General features: G+C 35.3%; 2 protein-coding genes across 5 annotated transcripts in view; one reads left to right on the top strand and one right to left on the bottom strand.

Moving 5' to 3' along the window:
- Positions 1-9,307, bottom strand: part of MDH1B (malate dehydrogenase 1B) — a 35,397-nt gene extending 26,090 nt beyond the window's left edge. The window contains 2 exon segments of the mRNA XM_074298916.1: positions 3,395-3,507; positions 9,188-9,307. Of these exon segments, the coding sequence (XP_074155017.1) occupies positions 3,395-3,507; positions 9,188-9,209 (135 nt within the window). The 5' untranslated portion in view covers positions 9,210-9,307.
- A 631-nt stretch (positions 9,308-9,938) lies between these two features.
- Positions 9,939-23,686, top strand: part of FASTKD2 (FAST kinase domains 2) — a 31,971-nt gene continuing 18,223 nt past the window's right edge. Inside the window, exons 1-7 of one of the 4 annotated variants that reach the window (XM_074298914.1) lie at positions 10,034-10,118; positions 15,594-15,643; positions 15,867-16,698; positions 18,977-19,080; positions 19,716-19,824; positions 20,444-20,567; positions 20,789-20,928. In XM_074298914.1, the coding sequence (XP_074155015.1) occupies positions 15,952-16,698; positions 18,977-19,080; positions 19,716-19,824; positions 20,444-20,567; positions 20,789-20,928 (1,224 nt within the window). In that variant the 5' untranslated portion in view covers positions 10,034-10,118; positions 15,594-15,643; positions 15,867-15,951. Of the gene's footprint in view, positions 10,119-15,593; positions 15,644-15,866; positions 16,699-18,976; positions 19,081-19,715; positions 19,825-20,443; positions 20,568-20,788; positions 20,929-23,686 lie in introns of all 4 variants that reach the window. The other 3 variants (XM_074298911.1, XM_074298912.1, XM_074298913.1) reach the window with 3 other exon arrangements.

The raw sequence follows: 23,686 nt of genomic DNA, 5'->3' as shown, positions 1-23,686 counted from the left end.
CTACATTGACTCTCAGGCAGATGACCTTCCCCATGATTAATTGACTGATTAAGGAGGACACTGGCAAGTATTTTGCCAGCATGATTAGGAGAGAGATCTCCCTGTGGTTGTCACAGAAACAGCCTAGTTTTTTTTTCCTTTATATTGAAGCATCTTTAAGCTGATGAGGGATGACTTCTTCTTGCCACATAATATGGAAGATTTCACTCAGGTTCTGTATGAGCAACGGACCCCCTCTCTTGTGGATATCTGCTGGAATGGAGTCAGAATCAGGTGCTTTGCCATTTCCTCAAGAACAGTTTGATAGCATTCAGTATCTCTTCTTTTTTAATTTATTTTTAAAATTTATTTTATTAAAAAAACAGAATAGAAAAAAGAAAAGCAGAAAAAAACCAAAACAGAACAGAATAGAACATTGTCATGTGTCCAACAGAACATCAGGGAGAATTTGAAATTTATAACAATTACCAGTTCAAGAAAAGATATATTCTTTGCTTCCTTGCAGATTGTCCTTATGATGTCTGCTGCACAGTTTTTTTACTTTATTCTTTTTCTCCCTTTCTAGCTCCCACCCCCATTTCCCTCAAGCAGGGGGAATGTTAAACACAAATACATTTATATATATATATATATACACACACACACATATATATAGATATAGATATAGATAGATAGATATAGTCATGTACATGTACACACTTCCACAACCCTACAGTATATCTATTTATATGTATATGTGTGTGTATACACACACACACACACACACACACACACACACACATATATCTATATACACACCTGCATAGAGCATCATGGATATATATCTATCAAATACATATGTACACACTTACCCATATGTAAACATATATCTACAACAATTTTAGTATGGCTGACACATAAGGTTGATTTCTCTCTTGATTGAATATTTAATTTTGACTTTGCTTAAGATCAATGATTACTAGTTGTAATTTTTTTCTAATAAATTCTACTCCTAATCCTTATTGTAACATTTGTATATATCTCTTCTTTCTCATCCCTGCTAACTCTTCTGCTTTAATCCTACTACTTAACTTGCTTTACTATTACTTAACCTTTCCCCATTCATAGATCCCTTATATCTTCTTCTCCTACCCTTTGCTTCCCTCTCCACCTATCCCTTCTCCTCTTATGTCTTTATAGATTTTTGGAGGATACTGTACTTACATGGCATATATGTAGTGTTACCTATTTAACCCATTCCCAATGTGACTAGGTTTTCATTTTCTTCCCGCTCTAATGCCTCAGTATCTATACTTCCTCTGCACCACATTTTTATAACATAATTACTATTTTTACCTTTTTCTAGGCAATTTTGCTTTTTTAGAGTCAGATCATACTCAATTCTTTCTGAATCTTAAAAGTATGAATCAGCTACCCAATTGCTGATGTCAATCTTAAACATCTGATATACATTTCAGTGTAAAAAAAAACAAAACAAAACAATTTATCTACATTAGGTTTCATGAAATTGATCTTTGATATTGGCTTTCTTGGCTTTCTATTTTTCTATTTTCTATTGAGTTCAGGTTTGGTTGAAAGAAAATCCTGAAAATCCGCAAGTTCATTGAATATCCATTTTTTTTCATTCAATATTATAATTTTGCTAGATATGATATTTTGGCTAATTCTTTTGTTTTGGGGAGAAATCTAAAGATCTTGAAATTTGCTGACCTACTTTTCCATCTTCCCAGAATCTTCCCCATCAGTACCTCCTCTTTATTTGGAGATTCTGCCAGAGAGGTATTGATCAACCTGAGGCACATTATCAGTGGCTTTGGCATTGACTGATGAATTTTTAGTGAGAACACTATGGAAATGTCTTTCTCTCCAGGATTATAGTCTTGTAACTGATCAGTGTGACTCCAGTATGAACTCTGTGGAATTCTTGTTTCTTATTTAGCAGCTTCTGAATTTCCCATTTTTGTCAAACTAATCCTGATGTTTACAAGTGCTCTAGATCACATAAGCGAATGTGGTACTGCATATCAAATCTCTGAAAACTACCCACTTTTCTATTTCACTGTTGCTGAATCAGTTTTCCCTCCAGGTCAGCACTAACCTGCTGTTCAGGCAATGAAAAATGCTCTAGCCTATTAACTTTGAGTCTTGTGATGGTAGCTTTGCCTTGGGACCACATCATTTGCTAAATGTGAATAGTTTAGAGAAGATGGTGAAAATTGGGTTGCAGAAGAAATTCATTAGCATTATACTTCAGTTTCATGATAATAGCATGCTCATATGGGTTCTGGATGAAGGATTATGCTCTCATGTTTTCCCAGTCCCCCAAAAAAGTGAAGTATGATTACGTGCTTGCTCTCATATCCTTCAGCATTTTTTTTTCGTGATGTTGCAAGATGCCTTTAATGAGGACGAAAATAGTATAGGCATCAGCTTCTTCACTGATACAAATCAGACCAAAATAAAGAGGAAATGGTACATGACTTTTTGCTTGCAGGTGATTCAGTCTCTAATGCCAAAATGCAATAGAGTATGGATTGATTCTGGCCTAACTATTAACATCAGGAAAACATGCAATAGAGTATGGATTGATTCTGGTCTAACTATTAACATCAGGAAAATATCAGTTCTCCATCAGCCAGCAGCAGATCATCCATATGTGAAATCACTAGTTATAGCAAATGGATTAAATTTTGAATGTTGTGGATAAATTCATCTTGACATTATACTTTCCAAGGATGTACACATAGATAATGATATTGATGCACACATTGCCAAAGCTATGTTTGGGAGGCCCCTAAGGAAAGTGTGGGAGAGAAAAAGTTTTATGCTGTCTACCAAACTATAGGTCTACAGAGCTATTGTACTGACCTCATTGCTGTTGTCTGTCCTTCATTCTCGAAGAGGACCATGACATCAGGAGGTGATGCCATGAAATACAAATGATTTGGATTTAAGTGAGGGAGAGCTGTGCAAGGTTACCTGCCTCAATTTCCCCTCCAGAGCCATCTCAATATTCCTGTGAAACCTGGATACTAGCAGTATCACAGATAACTGGCTTCCTCAAACGACATTCAAAAATAAAATCTAAAGACTTTTAAAGGAAGAGAAACATTAAGAAGCACCAGAATAAGTGATAGATACTGAATTCCTAGGGGAAACTAAATTTGCTTTCTTTATCGATTAGAAACCACATTTATTTTTATGCATCATATTAAAATATTTAAATTGAAGTATAAAAGATAATCTGAAGATATTTGCATGAAAAATTTCCATTTGTCTATATTATATATGAATAAGCAAATCTTCATTACAGCAAATTAATCTGAAACAAATAATAATCAATTTTGAAGATGATGATCTTCAGTGAATCTAATAGACAGTAATAATTTCTTACCTTCCAAACATCAGGGTGTTGAATAATTTTGTGTACTCGAAAATCAGGTAGATTTCTCTGCAGATAATCTGCCAGCAATTCTGCCTTAGCAAAGTAAGGGCAGTCTGCCTTACCTAAGAGATCAATTAGTACAATGACAGTTTACATATTCTTGTAAGTAGGTATTACACATTGTTAGTCACATAGTGCAAAAAAAAAAAAAAAAAAAAAAAAAAAAAAAAAAAGGATGTGCAATCTATCATGTACATGCAAATCAAGTAGAATTCACCTGAATTTAATGATGTATTAAACATCCACTATCTATAAGGCAATGTGATAGGTTATAAGGGTTTTAAAACAAAAAAAGATGGTGTGCCTGTGTTCCAAGAGCTTCTGGTTTTTCTTTTTTATTTGTTTTTTTAGGGGGGAGACAATGAGAAGAATGAAAACATGTACAATAATAAGAATAAAGGTAATAACATGTAATGTCAGAGCATTAAAAATTAGGACAATCAAAAGAAGCTTTATGGAGAACATCTGAATATAGCATTGAAAAGCTAGGTCTCTGAAAGGCAGAGACATGGAACATGTATATTCTGGGCAGAAGAAATAATTTGTATGTGTGCAAAAAATGGATCTTTTGAATAGAGATGAATGAGAGAAATGATGAAGAAATGAAATAATATGTTTCAGCGACATGCTCTCTAGTTTTCAATTGCTTCTCTCTTGGATTCCTCCCAACTGACATTCAGACCTTAAAAACCGAATAGCTCTTGTCAACCTAGAGAATTCCTTTCAAGTCAAGCCAAACAAGCATTTATTAAGTATTTGTGATATGATTTAGCTAAGCTAGAAATACAAATACAAGACAATCTCTGCAGTTAAGGAACTTTTTAATGTAGGAAGACAACGTGTGAAAAAACGAAGCTAGAATACCACTTGTATTGTAGGTATTAGGCCAGAGGAGGTTGTAGAGAAAGTCTACGGAAAGAATCAGGAATAGGTGGCCTGGTCATGGATTTTAAAATGGAGGTTCAATCAGAAGGACGGGTTGTAACAGTGAAGCTATATTCCCAATGTGTGAAGTCTAGGATTAGTCCCCATTTTTTTCTTAATGTAAAAGAAAAGAGTTGGAATATAATATGGTCTGTAAGACATCAGTGTCAAACTCAAAGGGAAATGGGACCATTAAATAGTACATAAAGACCCTTACAATATATTGACTTAGAAAGCCACATTAGTAAACATTATGTTCTTTTATATTTTAATTTATTTTGTAAATTTATTTTGTAAATATTTTCCAATCTGTTTCCAGTCAAACTCAGAAGTGTTGTGAGCCATGTACATTTGACTCTTTCTCTAAGGCAGGGCTTCTTAAACTTTTTCCACTCGTGATCTCTTTTTGCTCTAGACATTTTTATGTAACCCCACATATAAAAAAATCCAGCATTTACTGATAATCATAATTTCATGACCCCCACATTCAGATACATGACCCCATATGGGGTCACCATCCACAGTTCAAGAAGCTGGGGTCAAATGTACTAATACTAAATACTAAAATACTAAATACTAAAATAATAAGACTTTCTATGAGACAGAGCATAGTATAGAGGAAAATCTCAGGAAACTTTTCTTAACCACTAGTGCCTTCCCTATTTTAATTATTTATCTGCCAGCAGAGTACAAGTCCCAAGGGCTTCAAGAGGAGGCCTAATGCTAGATTGCATTTCTTTTACTTGAGGACCAAGTCCACTTTGTGAACACTGTAAAAGGTTGAAATTTTTTTTGGTCACTTTCAAATGCCACCTACTAATTTGCAGAGACTACAGATTGGTGAAAGGAATATTCAAATGGACAAAATCATAGATCTTTGAAGTACATGAGGACACTATCCTCCTCATCCTACTTTGAGAAGGCAACATTCAGATAAGATTTTTTTTTTATGTTCTAAAACCTAGGGGTTTGTCAAAGACACAAACCAGAGGCAAAAATAGGAGCAACTCATTCTTGATTCCTCTCAAAGAATCATTCACCTTTTTCTTCAAATAATCACTGAGCACTAGATGTTGCATCAGACATCTCCTAGGCTACAGTGATATTCATCTGTTCTAGAAGTTCTTCACATTTTTGTGCCATAGACACAAAGGTCTTTGGAATTCTAGTGAAGCCATAATGTTTTTAATTGCATAAATTAAATGAATAGGTTTACATAGGAAACTAATAACATTGAAATAGTTATCTTTTTTTTTTTTTCCTGAGGCAATTGGGGGATCACACAGCTAGGAGGTGTTAAATGTCTGAGACTAGATTTGAACTCAGGTCCTCCTAACTTCAAGACTGGTGCTCTATTTAGTGCAGCACTTACTTACCCCTATATCAAATTGTTTTTAAAATAAGTTTATGGACTCCAGTCTCAAGTTCTTTCTCTTTATGTGAAGTGGACATCTATTGCTTTGAAGTATAATGCTTGGAAGGAAAAAGATTTTAGAAGGGAAATTTTGGAAGACTGGAGGAGAAATTTAGACCATAGGAAAACTAAGTTAGATTTGACCTTAAGAGCAAAAAGGAAGATTTTTGCCTATTGAAAAGGGAGACAAAAAACCTAATAGTTTTTGTTCCCTGTGAATCAAGTATTCATTTTGAGATCAGCCCCTTTCTATGATCTTTAAAATGACCTCAATGAGTAGACAATTCTTTTGGTAAACAGAAAAAAAATATTTAGTTAAAGTTGAAGGAGGCATTTGAAATTAGACTGTAGAAAATATTGCTTCTGCTTTGGGGAAAGTTTATGTTTATTTCCAGATGCCCCTCCTATTTAACTTAACTGCAAGTAGGTTTACTTCTGCTGATTAGTGTGAAGAATCATGAAAAGGGAACAGAGAATATTTATAGCTGTCAGGGTCTCCGGAAAATTAAGAGCAGGAAGGAAGGGAAATTGTCTGTGACACTACTCTTGCTCAGATTCTTCCCATATATGTGTGTGTGTGTGTGTGTGTGTGTGTGTGTGTATGTATATGTTTATATGCATATACTTTATATAGATATGTATATATGTGAACATGTTTTATATTCAAATGTTTTCAACAATCAACAAGTATTGTATATCTACTATGTAAGAATTAGGTGCAGTGGGGAATATAAAAATAAAAACAAGACACCTGGCTATTCTTGAGCATGCTACTGGTTATTAAACTATAGATTCAAGAGATCATGGCCAGAGACCTTTGAAGGGCTCAGAGGAGGCGAGCCAGGTAGAGTTGACACTGCAAAGGTCAGTGGTCAAAGGTACTCTGTTGGGCCTAGGACAGATTAGTAATTGTAACTGCCAGGAGGGCATGTTACAAATGTTTCAAATCCATTATTGAGGAGGTTATAATTGGGAATACAAAATGTGTCTAAAACAACTAGAGTTTATCCAGTGAAAACTGTGTGATATTGAATATAATAAGTAAAAAAAGAGGGAGACAGAGATCAGAGAAGGATGAGATGGCACTGAAATCATAAAAATAAGTCATCCTGGAGCCTTGAAGAATGACTAGAATTTCAGGAAAGCAGAAAAAGGAAGAGGTACAGCATAAATAGAGGTTATGTGGTGCAGTGGATATAGCAGTAGGCATGGGCTTAGGAAGACCCATCTTCCTGATTTCAAATCCAGCCTTACTAGCTGTGTGATTCTGGACAAGCAACTCAACTCTGTTTTTCTCAGTTTCTTCATCTGTAAAATAAGCTGAAGGAGGAAATGGCAAAGCACTTTAGTATTTTGCCAAGAAATTCCAAAAGCTGATGAAAAGTTGGACATGACTGAAAAGACTAAACAACATTAACAGTGCATAAGCAACAGCATGGGTGCAATATATGTGGAAGATGCTGAGCAAGTCTACTGCCTGGAGGTGAACTGACAGTTTAGGATCAAAATTTGGACCAAGGAATTTATACTTGAAAAGTGGGCAACAGAGAATCATTGTCATATTAGGTTCTTGAGCCTGGTATGGTAGAAGTGGTATTTAAAGAAGCTTATGCTGATGGTGTTATTCGAGGCAGATTAGAAACAAGGAGAAAAATGGAGCCAGGGAATATAGATAGGTAAATTAGTTTGGGGGCAAAGATTAAAAACACAATTTTGGATATATAGTTCTGATTGTCAATCAGATGGATTAACAGCTAAAAATAAAGAACTAGAAGCAGAGAAAAGAGGTCTGAAATTGAAATATAGATTTGGGAGCAGTGTTGACGCCATAGAAGTAACTTGGAGAGCCATCATTTACATATGAGAAAACTGAGGCAAAAGGAGGTGAAATAAGTAAGACACACAACAAGTAAGAAGTAGAACTGAGAGGCATTAAATCTAAGTCCTCTAGAAGAGTAAATTTAATTCCTGGCTTTGCCACTTACTGATTAAGTAGGAGAAATTATTCAACTAATTTTGGGTGTAAAATAAGGGAACTGGCTGAGATTAACAGTGAAGCTATTCCTTTCTCTAAATCAAAAAAATTCTCTATTCTAATTTGTTTTTCCCCCTCACCGAACAAAGATCTCTGAGCACAAAGAGATAAGAATATGGCTTAAATACAAATGAATGAATTTCTGTAGACATTATAATGCCATTTATATAGCACTTTAAAATAAGAATGCAACTTACTTTACAATGTCCATTTCCTCTTCACAACATTCTTAAAAGATAGGTACTATTACCCTACTTTACGGATGAAGAAACTGAGCCAGACTACACTGAAGAGATTTGCTAAGGGTTTTATATATATATGACTAAAGAAGCTGATTTGCAGGCTCAGTCTTCTCTTTAGACATTCTAGTTACTAAGAACCTAAAAACAAAGAAGGAAGAGGAAGAAGAAGAGGAAGAAGAAGAGGAAGAAAAAGGAGAAGAGGAGGAGGAGGAGGAGGAGGAGGAGAAGAAGAAGGAAGGATAATAATGATGATGACAATCCTCTAGGATCAATTATAAAATCCTCTGTTGGACATTCAGAATCTTTCAAAACTTATCCCTCTTCCTACCTTTTCATTTTCGTACACCTTACTCTTCCTCCATATACTCTCAGATCCAGTTACATTTGCATCCTGGCTATTCCAGAAATATGACTCTATATCTAAGCTCTGGGCATTCCTGATAGGTGTTCTTCATGATTGTACAGTTTCTTTTTCTTTTTTTTTTTCTTTTCTTTTTTTTTTTTTTTAAATCAGCTCACCTACTGACCTTTCTCAACTAAACCCATCTTCTACAGGAAGCCTTTGCCAGTTCTTCTTAATTCTAGTGCTTTTTTCTCTTATGTTCTACTTATCCTGTGTTTAGCTTGTTTGTACATATTTATTTTCATGTTGTCTGTCATTAGATTGTTAGCTTGAGGCAGGGACGTCCTTTGCCTGCTTTTGTATCCCTGGCTCTTAGCAGTGTCTGACAAATAACGGACTGAAGGTGATGTGGAGAACAAGCAGCCCTTGTTAAGGGGCTACAAGACACTTCCCATCCATTATCTCATTTGATCTTTACAACGCGGTAAAGGCATTAATTAATTAATTAATGCGGTAGGGCATTAGCAGCCTCATTTTAATGATGGAGAAACCTCAGAGATTCCACTGACTTGCTCCGGTGGTTACACAGCTCGAAGGGGCAGAATAAGATGCGTCTCTCGGGTCTTCCTCCAAGGAACAAACCGCTGTTTTTCTCCCTCCCTCCTCCTCCTCTCCTTCCTCCTCCCTTCTCCCTTTTCCTCTCCCCCTTCCTCTTCTTCTCCTTCTCTTTCTTTCTTCTCCAGGCTCTCTGAGGCGGCTTCGGGCAGGTGTGGGGGTCACTTACCCGCAATGACGAACTTGGCCATGGCCACTCCGCTCAGGATCAGGATAGGAACAAAGTGAGGCTAGAGTCGAGAGACGCGGCGTGGTCTCCGAGCAACCATACGTACCCAAGACTAGATCCGTTGCTAAGCAACGCCCATCCGACGCCTTCTAGAAGCCGACTGCAAAGAAGCTCTTAAAATGCATTCTCTCTGCCTCTGTATCTCGTACCTGTGTGCGTGTGTGTATGTGTGTATGTGTGTGTATGTGTGTGTGTGTGTGTGTGTGCGTGTGTGTGTGTAAACTCCTTTCCCTCTCTCTGTCCTTGCCCCTTTCTCCCTCTCTGTCACACACACAACCCCGACTCTTCCTTGCACAGGTGTTATTGCGGACATCGCCTCTCAACTATCAATAAATCGCCTTCTTAAAATGATTTAGATGCAGACCATCTAGGTTCGAGTCTTGCTTCTGACACTTCATTCAACAATCACTGGACCAAGCGCCCATGGGGCTCCCAGGCATTGCTGTAGATGCCGGAGAAATTAAGGCAAAAACGCATGTCTCTGTCCCGGAGGAGCCTGGGAGAGGGAAGATTTTAACTCTGACCACAAATACAAAATGGATACAAAGTAATTTCTATAGGAAGGAGTGATACTTCTTGGGTAACTGTGGGCGAGTCAGAATACGACCTCTACAGACCTCAGAGTTCTATCACAACCAATGAAATCTTTTCCAATGCGACATCCAAAGTCGATATTCCTCTTCGAGTAACCAGCATATTTTTGACCCTCGGAAGAGCCCGTAAGTCTCGCGATACTTGCTAAGCCGGGAGAGAAAGTGTCATGGCGGCCTCCAGTGTTCCTTTACTTGACACACTAAGGTGAGTGGAGAATGAGCGGTTAAGCTTGCAATTTCTCCCCGCGGAAGAAAATAAGCGGGTTCTCTTTGGGAATGTGAGTTCTCGTTTCTTTTTAGAGTGGAGAAAGCATGTCAGGATTTCCAGGTGGTGTTCTCTAAGGCTCTGGGCTGAGTGAGCCGGACTTTCCCCGGACCGGGCGGGGAAAGTTGTAGCCTTCCCGGATGGAACTGCCAGGGCGCAGCCGGTCCCGGTCCGAACTGGTGGTCAGGCCCGGAAGCTCCTGCGGAACCTAAGTCCCACGCCGCGCTGGGCGCAGAGGCGAAGGCCGCGGAGACGAGGGCCGCAGCTCGTGTTCTCCGGGAGAAGCGGGCTTTTAACCTCGTGCAGCCCGGGGTCGGGGAGGAAATTCGGCGGGTTCCCTATGAATCCCCTCCCCCCCAAACGCGGATCAGGCCTTGTGCCTTCCTCGCCTTCTTTGCCTGTTGCTCTTCCTTCCTGAGGCATTTCTTCTTGGAAGTTTAGGAATCACTCAGGGATTCAGCAACAATAATAACATCGTGCAATTTTTACTGCCTTTCCCTTCCCCCCAATTTATTATACCGCGCATGATCTTTTCTACCAAATGCCCTATTCTCGGGCATCATCCTTCTCCACCTTTTTGAAACATCTGATACTATTAGCCAGTCTTTGCTCTTGGACGTTTCCCCTCCGCTCTCACCGCATGGCTCTCAGCATCGTGCTTCCTTTTTCCTGCTGCGGTCTGTCTCGAGCCCTTTTCTCTCTCCACTCTCGCTCACCCCGTCCGCTCTCACATGATTTCCATATAGATGATTCCCAGATCTTTGCATTTAATCCAAGTCTTTCATAAGCGCATAATTGGACACATTCCTATTATCTACTTTCTCTTGCATTTTTGGGTGGATTAGATTTAATTGTTTTATGTCCGGGATGTGCTGATCCATCAACTGCTAGTCATCAGCTAGGAAATAAGCCTTTTTAATACACATTTTTTTTCTCTCCAGTGCAAATAATATAATACAATATATTATATTATATATAACATCATATAATATAAAAGATTGTATACATATGCATATATAATAATGCAATCTTTTTTTGAGTTGCTCAGAAATGTAGTGAAGTGGCTTTGTCCTTTTTTTGTGTTATGTTGCAATTAATATCACGTTATCCTAAACTAAGGATTTGTAAAACCATGCCATCATGGCAAAATCTTCCAAAGATCCCTCGAACGGGAGGAGAGTTGGTGAATTTATTTTAGCAAAAATATTTTGATAACTACATTTCAATACAATTTTTTTTAATGCAGTTGTATACATTATTCTGAGAAAGGGTCCATAAACTTCATTAAATTGTCAATGGAGCTTATAACACAAAAAGGTCAAGAACATAGTACATAGTAAACACCTAATAAATGCACTTTAAATTATCTGTGGATCTTAAACATGGCATCTTTCATGATATTGCTTAAAATTCTTGATAAATATGCATTTGTCAGTTTTATTCTTTTGATCTCAATATTTAACTGCTACTACTGCTGATGAGGTCTAGATTTGAGGTACCCAAAGGAAATTGTGTCTGGTGGCAGGTTTAGGGTACAGGGAGTCAAATGGAGCTCCCCTGCAACCCCTTTCGATTCCACGCAAGGATAGAGTTAAATGAGGTCTAGTAGCGCGCAAGAGTCCCCTGTAAAGGAATTTACAGACCCAAAAACCTAGATTGATAAAAGAGGTTTATTATGGGGTTTGGAAGTAAAGTTAAATCTAGTTAGTAAATGGTGCTAAGAGAAGAGGGCACCAGAAACGGTATTCCAGTGGGCAGAGACCCTTGGCGTGCCAGGTGTAAGGCATGTTTGGGACCTTTGCAAAGAGAGGACTCCAGCTTGGCTCTTTTATAATGAGAGATTTAGCTAAAGGGGCACGTGCGTGCAGTCCCAAATTGGCTCAGATCTATGGGGATTGTGAGAGCCTGGATATCTCCTATTGGAATTCAAAGGGGTGCTTTTGACCAGGATTTGTGATCAAAGGTCCTAGCTTCCTGAATTGTTAATGCCTCAGCCAGGAGGGGCTGGGAATCAGAAAGGAATAAATCAATCTGAAAGGACTCGTTTCTTAAAGGGAGCACTACTACTGCTGGTGCTAATGCAGACCATGAAATGACTCAAAATATAAGACAATACATTTCCACTTCAAGAAAGTCTGTATAGTAAACACTACACATTTTGTTCAGATGGTCCATCCTTGCTTTGTTGTAGGTTTTCTTTTGTTCTCTGATGTTTACTTTTTTTTTCCCTTCTTCCTTTCTTCCCCCAAGAAGGCTACAATTAAGCAAAAAAAAATTTATGTATATACACACATACACACACAAACATAAATATATACACATAAATACATATCCATACATAGATATCTATAATTGTTAAGGACCATGCTAGGTGGAGGGGCAGGTCAATTCTCCAAGAGCCTTCACATCTGTGGATCATAACATCTGAAGGAGTTTCAGGGCAGCCTTTACTGACACATGTTTTGCTTGTGGACTGGAAATAAATTGGTGGCAGAGGGAAGAGGAGAGAGGTCAGACAATGCAACTGCCTCTCAGTCTCCTTGTGTCATCATCCTCTCACATGAAGAGCTCCATTCTACAGTCTGAGTTAGGCCTCCAGCAGCCACTGGCAGGTGGCTCCTGTATCACAACATACAATCACGTGTATTATGTACCCATATACATCTATGTGAGACCATACTATGCTTTTTTGTCCACTGTTTTTCTGAAGGTAGGTAACATCATCCTAAAACAAAATCCTGAAAGTCATTTTTTTCATTCAGAATTATGATTAACTTTGTGGGGTGTTATATTTGTGGCAGTAACCCTAATTTTTTTGTTCTTGGTATAAAGTATCCTAAGACCTATGGTTTCTTAGGCACTTCTAGGTCTTGTATGATTCTAATTATAGCTTTGCCATATTTGAATTGTTTTTTTCTTGTTGCTGGTAATATTCTCCTTTATCTGTTGGTTTTGAAATTTGGCTATAATATTCCTCTTAGGGTCTCTTTCAATGGATTTTTTTTTTCCTATTTCTACTTTCCCTGCTTGTTCTAGCACTTAAGGAAAAATTTCTTTAATTTATTGTTTTTTTGGTCTTAGTTTTCAGGTAGTATAGTTACTCCTGTGTTTTCTTTGTTCTTCAGATCTGTTGTTTTTCTTATATGTCATATTCTTGTCTAATTTTTCATCTTTTATATTGTTTTATTTTATTTTATTTTTTTTTTGCTCTCTTGTAACTTCTCTGGCTTCTTTTTGCCCATTTATTTTCTTAAGATTCTATATCTCTTTTTCTAGTTGGTTGACTTCATAATCTTATTTTTCTTGGATTGTTCTTTTGTTAAGGTTTTGTTTGTTTTTAGTTTTTCCTTAATTTCTTCCATTTGATTTTAAAAATTTCGAGTTCTCTGAATTGCTTTGGACAGGTGATTTATTTGACATTACTCATTGGGATAGAAGAGATTTTTTTTTTTTAAGTATCCTCCTCTGAACCCTGATATTCCCTATTCACTTTCTGTGGTTCAGTTCCTTCCTTCCTTTCTTTCTCCTGCCCTCCTTCCTTCCTTTTTTCCTCTTTCCCTCCTTCATTCCCTCTTTCCCTCCCTCCTTTCTTTCTTATCTCTTTCCTTCCCTTCCTCCCTCCAAGATTGTCCTGAAGTGTGAGAGTAGCAGGAATGATGTCAGTGGTGCCTTTGGTCTGAAGTTCTCTTTCAATTCTCTCTGTCCTGGAACTTATAACCAAGAACTCCACTCTCCTGTAAATGCCCACAGTCAGCAGCATCTTTACCTCAGTGCTTTTGCACTCACTGTATGTGTATTGGTTTCTTCTTGCCTAGGGTTGCCCAGCTGAGCTTGGTATTTCTTATCTGAGGAGGTTCTTTCAGTGGCTGAGACAGAAGCTATTTCCCAGCTCACTAATCCCAGGGTTTACCCCTTGCTCTTTAAGTAGAATTAATCTGGAAGGCCAAATCTCTGTCCTGGTATCTTTCTTTGGATTTTCTCTGATTGTCCCTGAAGAATCATTAGGTTCTGCCCCAATTCTGACTTGTTTTTAACCACTCTACATTTTGTCCTACGTGTGGGAGACTTGGAGAGCTTAGAATGTTCTGATCTACTCCACTATCTTCAGAATCCTCTTACTTAACCATTTTGTGTTTTATTGTCCGAATCTGTAAAATGATGGTGCATGATCTCTAAAATTTCATTAAGATGTAATATTCTGTGGTTCATTTGTTAGTTATATGTTTGGTTCATTTGAAAGTATGTTATGTTTCCTACTTGAAGGAGATATAAAAGATCATCAAAAAAAATTTGAAAAGGAAATCCATGTATTTAAAAAAAGTTGAAATTCAATCAAAAGCTCATATGAACAGCATTATAAATGAATAAACCAGAATTAGAAGTCTTTTTTTTTTTTTTTTTTTTGGTTGCACTTTAGTAAAACTATGTGCTTGTAGCAGATTTGTGAAAAATTCAGAAAAGTTTGGTATATGAATATTGCCCTCAAGGACCTTATATTCTAGTTGGAGTAGGTCAGCCTGGCAATGAAGGCAATGTGTCCATTGGTTGTTGGTATTGAAATATGTAATAATTAAGCACATTAACACACCAGTAAGCCCACAGGCTCAAATGTATTGTCATGTTTAGTATTTGTTTTATTTACAGAATTATGCTACCTCTCCTAGACTTGCTCTTCAAAGGTTTAAGCCATATTTTTTTCTTTCTTTCTTTCTTTTTTTTTTGAGTGGTCATCTTTTCTTGTGGATAGGGATTTTATCTTTATTGTTTAATCTCTCTCTATACCTGCAAATGCATTAAATGTTATAGATGCTCATTGTTTTCTGAATGAAGTGGATTTAGAATCAGAAGATTTAGGTTTAAATACTGTTTTTTTCTTGAGCAAATTATTTAACCTTTGAAATGTTAATTTCTGAAGGAGTTGGACAATATGATTCTAAGTTCTATTGAATCCTAGTTTGTGATGGATTTCTTTTAGTAGTTACCATGTACATCCTGCTATGCATGCTATACTTGAACTAGCTAGTTGTCTTTATATAAATATATAATAAATTTAGTGAAATTTACTTTTAATATACTATTAAAATGTTTATTTCTCTTTAGGAATTTTCACTGAACACAGATTTCTGCTTAAAGTCTAACCTTTTCTCAGTTGGTTTTGAGCATTTTTATATTCAAATGAAAATGAAAGATTGATTTTGCTATCTTATAGTTATGCAAAAATTACTATCATAGTATTTTTAATACTTTTCAGCAAACATTGTAGGTTAAAGATAGAAGTGTCATCCATTGAAGTCTTGTTCACATGCCTTATGTTGGCATGGAAATGAACTTATCTTCATGAAGACTATGCTGGCAGCAAAACTGTAGCTTATATTACCATGCTAGAAATTTATCAGCTACAAATCTTGGGATGGATAATGTTGAGAAAAATTTATTATCAGAAAGCTGGCCACTAGTGAATGCTTTTTTAAAAAATTTTTAACCACAGCAACCCCTGAAGATCGTCTACCATGAGAGAGGAAGTTGCTGTCCATATAGGTAAAGTACCCGAACTGCTTAAAATACTGCTAAAATATTCAGATAATAATGTTTATATTCAAGAAATGTACAGATACCATAAAGTATTGAAATGACTAAATATTTTAATGGAAGTCTTTAATAATTGAAAAAAATATTCTAGGTTTATCTCAGCCTGATTTACTAGTGTATTTTGTGTCTCTGTATTTGAAAATTTTGCTGATCTATCCTGTTTTATTTTCAGAGGGAAAATAATGGACCTCTTCTGACTTGCCTGATGGAAGTTATGGCTGTTGATAATTTTTCAGGAGTTTTAAAGCAATAGCAAAATGAATAACAAAACAAGTTTCTTTTTATGGAACCTCAGAATAAACATTTGTTCATTTGGTTCCACAAGTTTTCGAAGAACAATGAAAGTAGATCCTTTGGAGCTTCATAAACCAACACTTATCTACCAAAATAGGACATTAAAAAATTTTCTTTTCTGTAACTCTCTTCAAAAATCTCAGTCATCTGTTAGATTTTTTTGTCAAAGTATGTCAATTTTTCAGTTGGAAGGCAATGAAATACAAAAAAGGAGCCTGAACACATTAATTTCAACTTCAGTTGGCAAACTCTTACATCGTAGACAACAGTCTTTTGACTCACAATGCTTTCTCATGTTACATACGACACCTCAAATTGATGTTGATGGGTTGGAGAAAATGGTGGTCTCTGCTGAACATGATCTCTCCCAGAAAGAAAAACAGTTAGATTTTGTGAGACACAGGCACCTCATTCAGCAGTGTAATTCAATGAGTGATGTTTTAGACATGTTTTCAAAGTTTCCTAAGCTTTCCAGCTGTAGATACTTGATAACTATGTGGAAAATTGCTAAAAATATGTCTGAAGATCAGAGACGCTTTGAAAGGCAGCTGCTTTATGAACATCCTGCTTTTAATCAGCTCTGTAACCAAGTAATGAAAGATGCCAAGATTGTAAAGCTTCAACAATTGATGTTCACTCTATATTCTTTGATCAAGATTGGAATCCCTCAGAACACTTATCTAATTCAGGTCTTGCTGAGGGTGGTGCAGGTAAGACAAACAGAAGGGAAATCTTTACATGTATAGTTATGCAAGCACATCTTTTTCCCCTTCAGTATTTTTGGGAAAAGCTCTCTGGACTATGATGTTTCTATTTTTTACACTTATTGAGGTAATGTGTACTGCAATGATGATCTCTAATCCTGTGGTACAAAATGAAATTCTATTTTGACTATTAATATTAAACTTGCCTTATCTCTACTGCTAAAACCCCATAACTGATTGATTTTTCTTATCCAGTTTTATGCAGCAGTACAGAAAGCAAGGGAAGAAGGCTAGAACAGGGTAGGGGGATTACAAGGTAGGAATGTGTGGAAAGGATGAATCAACAATTATTAAATGTCTAATACGTGTCAGGCACAATGTTGAATGCTTAGTATACAAATATAATGACTGAAATAATCCCTATGATTAGGGAGTACTCCATTATTCAAAAATTCAAATGATAGTTTTGGGAAAGTAACTTAAAATCTTATTTGGTGGAAATGATGGTGCCCAGAACTTGAACACATAAGTTTTAGTTTAACAGAAAACTTTCTTTAAAGATAAAGATGTAGATAATAAAATCTATAATTATTGAAACTTTGAAAACATTTTAATGAAATTCTTTTGAATAAGTGATGGTTGTTTGACCCTTCCTTAAAACTCTTTTCATACTAAAATGGTACCCTAAGTTCTTGACGGAACATCAGGATGGAGTTGTAATAATATGCACATTATAAATTTTAAAACTATGGGTAGATTTCCTGAACAGCACATTTAATTCTGCCTCTTGATTCTGCCTCTACAGTTACATTTAGACTTCTTTCAATTAGGCTTTTTATTCATATAAGCATAATGAACATTTTAAAACCAAAAAAGTTTCCTTTTTTAATCTTTTAAGATTGTGCTTTCTAGCTATAAATAATAAATTCTGACTGGTTTTAAAGCTATTGTAGTCTACTTTGGCCACTAGGGTCCCATTAAACTTTAAGATTTTGCCTTCATATGGGAAAGAAGGGAGTGCCAATGAAATTCTTGTACACACACACACACACACACACACACACACACACACACACACATACATTTTAGTGAGCTAAAAATTTTTGTTAGATTTTTATGTTTTGTTTTATTTTGTTTTTTTTATGTTCCTGCTGCTGCTTTTTTTGGGGGGGATGGGGCATTTATAGTAGATGTTTTCTTTTGTGGAATGGGGAGGAGCTACTAAGGTATTTCCTTCTTATCTTGGCAGATTCCCCCTTTCCAACCAATTTTTCCCCTCCTTATATCTCTTTGGTTCTTTTGTTCTTATCTCTTCTTGAAGAGTTAAATTGCAAAAAAAAAGAGAAGAAAAAATACAAAAAACCCTCTCTTTTATCTTATACTTTGCCAGGACCTTCACATATAATAAGATGTGTCTATTAGGCTTCTTGGAAAAGTATCTTTATTGTTTGTCTTATTTAGATGTAGTGCAATTTGCAATTTCCACTTCTCCACAATAGTCTATTAATGTGTGTATTGAGCTTTAGCCTTTTTTCATCTTCCTTCTGCATATATATCTTTTTTGCCTGACGTGTGTGTAAGTATGTGTGTGGGGGGGGAGGTGGAGAGACAGAGGAAGAGAGAGGGGGAGAGAAGGAAGGAGAAAGAGAAAAAAAAAGAAATTTATGATTAGAAGTTATTAAATTACTTAAGCCAAGTAGCCATCTATTTTGATGAAAAGTTGAATACGAGTTGTTAGGTATATTCTGCAAAGTTGTACTATTATTACCAAAATTAAGGTTTTAGGAGTATGTGAATTTAGAAATATATCCATAACTCTAATACTCCTAGTATTAGATAAGCATCCTTCCATTAACTCCAGCTTAAATATATTTCTGGAAAGCTGGAATTGATGGAAGTCTGCTGTTATAGCAGTAAAAGTTTGTGTGTTATGTATGAGTGTGTCTGTTTATGTGTTTCTGTATGACTATGTTCTGGTCTGTTTCAGTTTTTCATCTTTAAAAATGTTTAAGAAACAAAAGTATGAAATCACAAAAAATTAAAAAAAAAAAATCAGTTAAGTTTCAAACTTCACTTACCTAGAAAATTCCTTTATGAGAAATGCCATTTCCTGATGATGATGGATACATTTTTGTATGTTTCATAGTTAACTTTTTACATGAAAGTATTGATTCAGTGCATGAGTTGGGGCAAGAGGAACTTAAATAGAATCTTTAACCATAATCTTATACTAACCATAGTATTTTACTTGCCATATTTTTTTTATGTCAATATATTTCAATAGGAGCGTATCAATGAATGTGATGAAACATGTCTTTCAGTTTTATCACGTACGTTAGAAATCATGGAGGAAAGCAAAAATGTAGATGCCCTTCGTACAGGATTACGGTAAGGAGATCTCTCTGGAGTTTTCAAGGAATTTTCTTTATTTCTGTCAAATCAAGTTAAACAGGTACTTATAATAATATAATAATATTTAATAATACTTAATAAGTAGATATTCTACCACTCATTCTGCCATCAGAAAAGCTGTATATAGCATTTGTAGTACATTTATTCGTAAGTACAGTTTTTCAATCCAGTTTAACATCTTGACCCTGGATCATAAAAAAATTTACGTAATTATTATTTAAATTAGAATTTTAAAAGAGGATGATAATGTTGAGAGTCAAGTTCTAAATCTTTTATTAAAATCTATATGTCTATACATATTTGAAAATGATATGTATGATATCATTTTAATGAGCCAAGTCAGACCAATCACAGTAAGGCTTCATTTCTTTACTCTTCAGTCTTTATCTGGGTGGATTCTAGCGATGGTTGTATAGTAGAATGTGGCTGGCATATGAATCAGGAGACATTAGTTCTTGTTCCATGTCATGGCATGGTACCAAGCAGATTATTTAACTTATCTCATTTTTCTTATCTGTAAAATGAGTGATGAAAGAAGACATAATAATTTCTAAGGATGATTACCAGATTTCAAATTCTGTAATTCTAAGATTTATTTTCTTTCATAATAGGCTATTAGTTGACAAGCAAATTTGGACACTAAAACACATCTTAACTCTACAAACCATGATGAGATGTATTGGAAAAGATGCCCCATACTCTCTTAAAAAAAAAATAGAGGTAAAGGAAGAAAATAAAGCTAAATTTGACTTGTTTCTATTGGGTATTTGGAAAGTAAGGTGCTTATGATTAACTTAACTCAATTCCTTTCTGAACAATAACTAAATCTCTTAATAAATTATTAAATCAGACATTATTTCCCACAAGGAATATTGATAAATGGAGCAAGGATTAATAAGACCCTTTCTGTGCTCTTCTAAATAAATGGCATTTCTATTACTTGTTCTGCTCTCTGTCCAACTACTAAGATCAAAGTTTGCTAGAGCTCTGTGTAGCTAGTTACCTAAGGGCTCCAGACATAGGAGAATGTACAGATTAAGTGGAGGCTCTTTCTTCTTGATGGTCCTCCAGGGGGTAATGTTATTCCTTTTATATCAAGTTAAAATCAACTTGAATAGAAAATATTTCTTTAGAATAATGAGATTTTGTGGAGATTAGCCCTTATGTAATTGCTGGTATTATCATTGATGCAACAGCCAATTTGTATTGAATATAGATAGTAGTAATTTTATTCAAACTCTTTGTTTTCACTCTGTTTCTTGGGGTAAGAAAATTACAGTTTTTGTTATTACTTTTGCTCAGTGTATAAATATAGGAATCCAACTTTACTTTCTTTCAGATAAAAGCCATAAAAGAATTAAATAAGTTTACTCCCGTAAATAGCCAGCACATGTTTGGTGCCCTGGCTGCCATGAACTACCGTTCTGTCGTACTTCTGAATGAATGTAGTAAAATGGTTGCTGGTAAGTGGACACTTTTTCTATTCACTGCGTCCATGTCTCTTAAATGATGCCTCATTTAAGTTCAGGTTTTGTTTGAACTTCTAAATGAGGACTGTTGGTGCTCTTTCTTATAGTTGTAGTTTTGAGGGCATATTTCACTGGTTTGGAGGGCTTTTTATTTTTAGGATATGCATTTCACTTCACTTGAATTCTGTAATCAGATCTTTCTTTATTTTGGACAGCTAATATCCATGGGTGTCCTTTTTGGATGTTAATAAACATGCTGCAATCCTGCAAGGATCTCCAGTACCAAAACTTAGATCTCTTTACAGCAATTGCCGATTATGTCACTACAACATTTGACATGTGGAAAATGAAACAAGTAAGTCTGTTCATACCTGACTTTACAGGATTAACATGGTAACAGTGATGTATTCATTCTCTGTACTGTGCTTTTTGAATTTTAAAGTTATGGTACCACAAATCTTGGAATGCCAGACAGAATGATTTCAATTGATTCTTGATGCACTATCTAACTTTGACACATATGAATCGAAAGATGTAAAGGGCCATAACTCTGGAGAAATATACTTGAAACAAGATATTAACTCAATGGAATTGATAAGATGATGGTTCTCTAGTTCACATATATACTTAGTACTTAGTATGATGATGTAATGTTTCTCTAGTTTACACATACATAGTATACTGCAATGATGTAATTGTAGTAGAGTATATAAGGTCTAAGAAGGACTGGAAGAGAGACTTTCCATCTCCCACCATCCTGGTGTCTCTCCTGCCTTCTTCATTCCTCTACTGAAACCAAGGCCATTCCAGAAGACCTCCAGAAAGCTAGTCCGGACATTACAAAAAGAATTCAAAATAACATCATACATAGATATTTATGATTCTGTTTATTTTTTAAATGGTCTTACTAGCTTGTACAGATATTCAGTGTTATAACTGTTATCAAAATTAGCCTAATTGAGATGGCTTAGCAATAGATTCATTTTGTAAAATGTAATTTAATTACTTTATGATCAGCTAACTATAATGAGAAAGTTTCTATGTTGAGAACTTGATTTAACCGCCAAAATTCTGATTTTATTAAAGTCTCATTTTATGAACATTAATTGAGTAAGAATTTCCATTTGAAATACAGCAGTAGGTAAATTTTATAGCTATTTAAAACCTTCCTTATTTTTTCAGTGGCCTATGTGGGAAGAAAGGAAGTGATGAAACATTATATTCTACATTGAGATTGAATCTTTAAATAATATAAGGAAGCGGGATAAAGAAAGAAATGTGAATTACATTGGGAAATGCGTTTTCATCATAGGAATTTAACACTTTTAGGTTTAGAAATTTATGCCAATCCTAGATCATATATCCCTTAAATTCTTGGAGAAAAGGACTCTCAGAAAAGGAAATTGGGTGAGATGTTGCTTCTTGTGAAAGAATTTAGACACAATCCAGAGCTGATTTGTTTATTGTTGAAACATTTTCTAAAACTATTTTCACATATATTTTGTGTTTTCTTAAAAGAGAGAGGAGAGACATCTGTATTCTAAGATGATTTATATTTTCACTGACAACTATAACTAGTCTTTGCCTTTATTTTCTATTAGTAAAAAAGATGTCTACCACTCTTACATCTGTGAGGCTATTATGTTTCAAGAGTGAATGAACCTAAATGTTTGAGTTGAGAAGATTCAAACCAGTGAACCAGGATACTTATACATCCCACAAAAATAGCAACAACAACACACTAAAGAGAAACAAATACACACATAAGACACACACACACACACACACACACACACACACACACACACACACACATCCCAATAATTTTGGAAATAAAAATGTTATCATGGGTCGCTTTAAAAGTCATTCTGAATACATAAAAAAATTACTAAAATAATATTATTTAACCCAGAAAATAAGGGAGGAAGGAGGAAATAAGAATTTATTAAGTGCTTGTTATGTGCCATATACTCTAATATTATCTTATTTGAGACTTTGCGGGAGATAGGTGCTAGTAGTATCCGCTTGTCACTTAACAAAAATGAGGTATATAAAGGTTAAATGACTGACCTAGGTTCTTATAGCTAATAAATGTCTAAAACTGGATACACCAAAATATCTATAGTAATACTTCTTAATAGTTGCAAAATGATAAAACAAAGTACATATCCATAACTTAAGAGAATTACTAAACAAGTTGTGGTATATACGTGTAATATAATTATACCAAGTTATAAGAAATGAATATGATAAATGCAGGGAAACATGGGAAGAATAGATTCAAAGTAAAATAGAGCCAAGAAAACAAAGCACACAGTGAATAAAATAAATGGATAGAAAAACAATTTAAAAAAATAAAAGTGAAAATCATGAAATTAGATTTAATCCCAAAGAAGAAATATGAGAAGGCACTTCCTCTTGTTCTTTGAAGTAATAGGGGACTACAGGTGCAGAATACTGACTATGTCAGACTTTTTCCCTGTGTAGTTATTTTATAGAACTATTCACCCAACTCCCTTTTTATTATTATTATTATTATAAAGGATGTTTCTAGGAAAGCAGGGCATTCAGAAATATAGTCTTGTGTCAAACTGGAACCTGTGGGCAACTTTTGACTTAGAAAATCTCAAGTTAGTGTCATTGGTATTGTATTATATATTTACTTATTTTGTTCAACATTTCCTAATTACATGATCTGTTACATTGGGAAAGATGTTCCATACCCAACAAAATTTGTTTTAAAAAATAATAGAAATTGTAGAAAAGAGGAGTCTATTTTTATCCTAGAGGTAATAGGAAATCATTGAAAATTTTTCAACAGAGTAGTGATTTGACCAAATTTGAATTTAAGCTGAGTTTGTACCTTTATGGAGAAAGCATAAGAAAAGAGTGAACCAGAAATCTGGGAAATTGATTTTGGGGCTGATTTGCAGTAATCTAATGGAAGCAGGGCATTTTACTAGGGCAGTGATAATTTAAATAAAGGAAAGAGGATTTACAAGAGAACTGCTACAGAGAAAGTGTCAACATGACTTTGCAGTTGATTAAATATGGAGGAGATGAAAAGAAAATCAAATGAGAATCAAAGTCAAAGCAATTTTAAATGAGCAAAG

The sequence above is a fragment of the Sminthopsis crassicaudata genome, chromosome 3, assembly GCF_048593235.1.
Source record: "Sminthopsis crassicaudata isolate SCR6 chromosome 3, ASM4859323v1, whole genome shotgun sequence".
NCBI classification, from domain to species: domain Eukaryota; kingdom Metazoa; phylum Chordata; class Mammalia; order Dasyuromorphia; family Dasyuridae; genus Sminthopsis; species Sminthopsis crassicaudata.
Note: the sequence above shows the minus strand (reverse complement) of the source record. Positions and strands in the feature narration are given on the sequence as shown.